Source organism: Crocuta crocuta, unplaced genomic scaffold (assembly GCF_008692635.1).
Source record: "Crocuta crocuta isolate KB4526 unplaced genomic scaffold, BGI_CrCroc_1.0 scaffold477, whole genome shotgun sequence".
Taxonomy (NCBI): Eukaryota; Metazoa; Chordata; class Mammalia; order Carnivora; family Hyaenidae; genus Crocuta; species Crocuta crocuta.
Window position 1 is genome coordinate 346,166 of NW_027530193.1, and position 899 is coordinate 347,064.

The 899-nt window shown below is 58.3% G+C and overlaps 1 protein-coding gene across 1 annotated transcript in view; it reads right to left on the bottom strand.

The window, feature by feature from the left end:
- Window positions 1–899, bottom strand: part of JPH2 (junctophilin 2) — a 69,758-nt gene that overhangs the window by 3,090 nt on the left and 65,769 nt on the right. The window contains exon 5 of the mRNA XM_077765246.1: window positions 1–111. This exon is cut by the window's left edge and continues 245 nt beyond it. Within this exon, the coding sequence (XP_077621372.1) occupies window positions 1–111 (111 nt within the window). The remainder of the gene's footprint in view (window positions 112–899) is intronic.

The following is an 899-nucleotide window of genomic DNA, read 5'->3' on the forward strand; positions in this document are numbered from 1 at the left end:
GCGTCCGGGGCGGGGCGCCCGCGGCCCCTGGGCCCCGCTCTGGGGGCTCGAGCAGGCTCTCCGAGTTCTCCAGGATCTCCTGCAGCAGCCGGCGCTTCTGATACTCCGGACCTGCGGGGGACAACCGGCGAGGCTGGCCTCGAACCCCGGTCCCACCAACGATGACCCTGGGCAAGCCATTTAACCCCAGCCTCCTTCATTGACTCAGCCAGCACCTTCCTACCATCCAGCCTGTGCCCAGCACTGTGCCAAGCAATTTCCAAACGGGAGCTAATTGAGGCGTTTTAACAACCCTATGAGTTCCGTGCTATTAGCCTCATTTTTACAGATGAAAGAAAGGGAGGCTCGGAGAGGTGACATCACTTGCCTAAAGTCACCAGGCTGACAAAGGGCAGAGGCAGGACCAGACCCAGTCCGACTAGCTCCGGAGTTTATGTTCTTAACCGTGGCACCGGTTTCTTTCCACCCCCTTATCTGAAAAACGGCCTAATCATACCTATTTCACAAATACTAATGCACGCCTTAATTGAAAAATGCATGTCACATGCAGAGCTCAGAGCCTGGCACAGGGTGACAGCTGTTGCTATGACCACTGAAGGTGGGAGGTGTCGCTCTTCCTGGGACCAGCAGGGGGAGCGCTGGGACGGGAGGCAACTTACTTTACAGGTCTGCGCTCCCAGGTCCCCCAGCCAGTCCCCTGTGGTCTCCCTGCTACAGGCAGAGTAACAGAAAATTCAAGTTTAATCACGCCACTCACCAGAAATCCCCTCACTTCCGAGAAGGCTCTCCCACGCCCTGGGCTCCCATTGCTCCACCCAGGTGCCAACTCTGTATCCGAGGCAGGGGCTGCAGAGTAAGGGCTCATCCTCCTCCCCCCAACGCCCACCCCCCACCCCCCA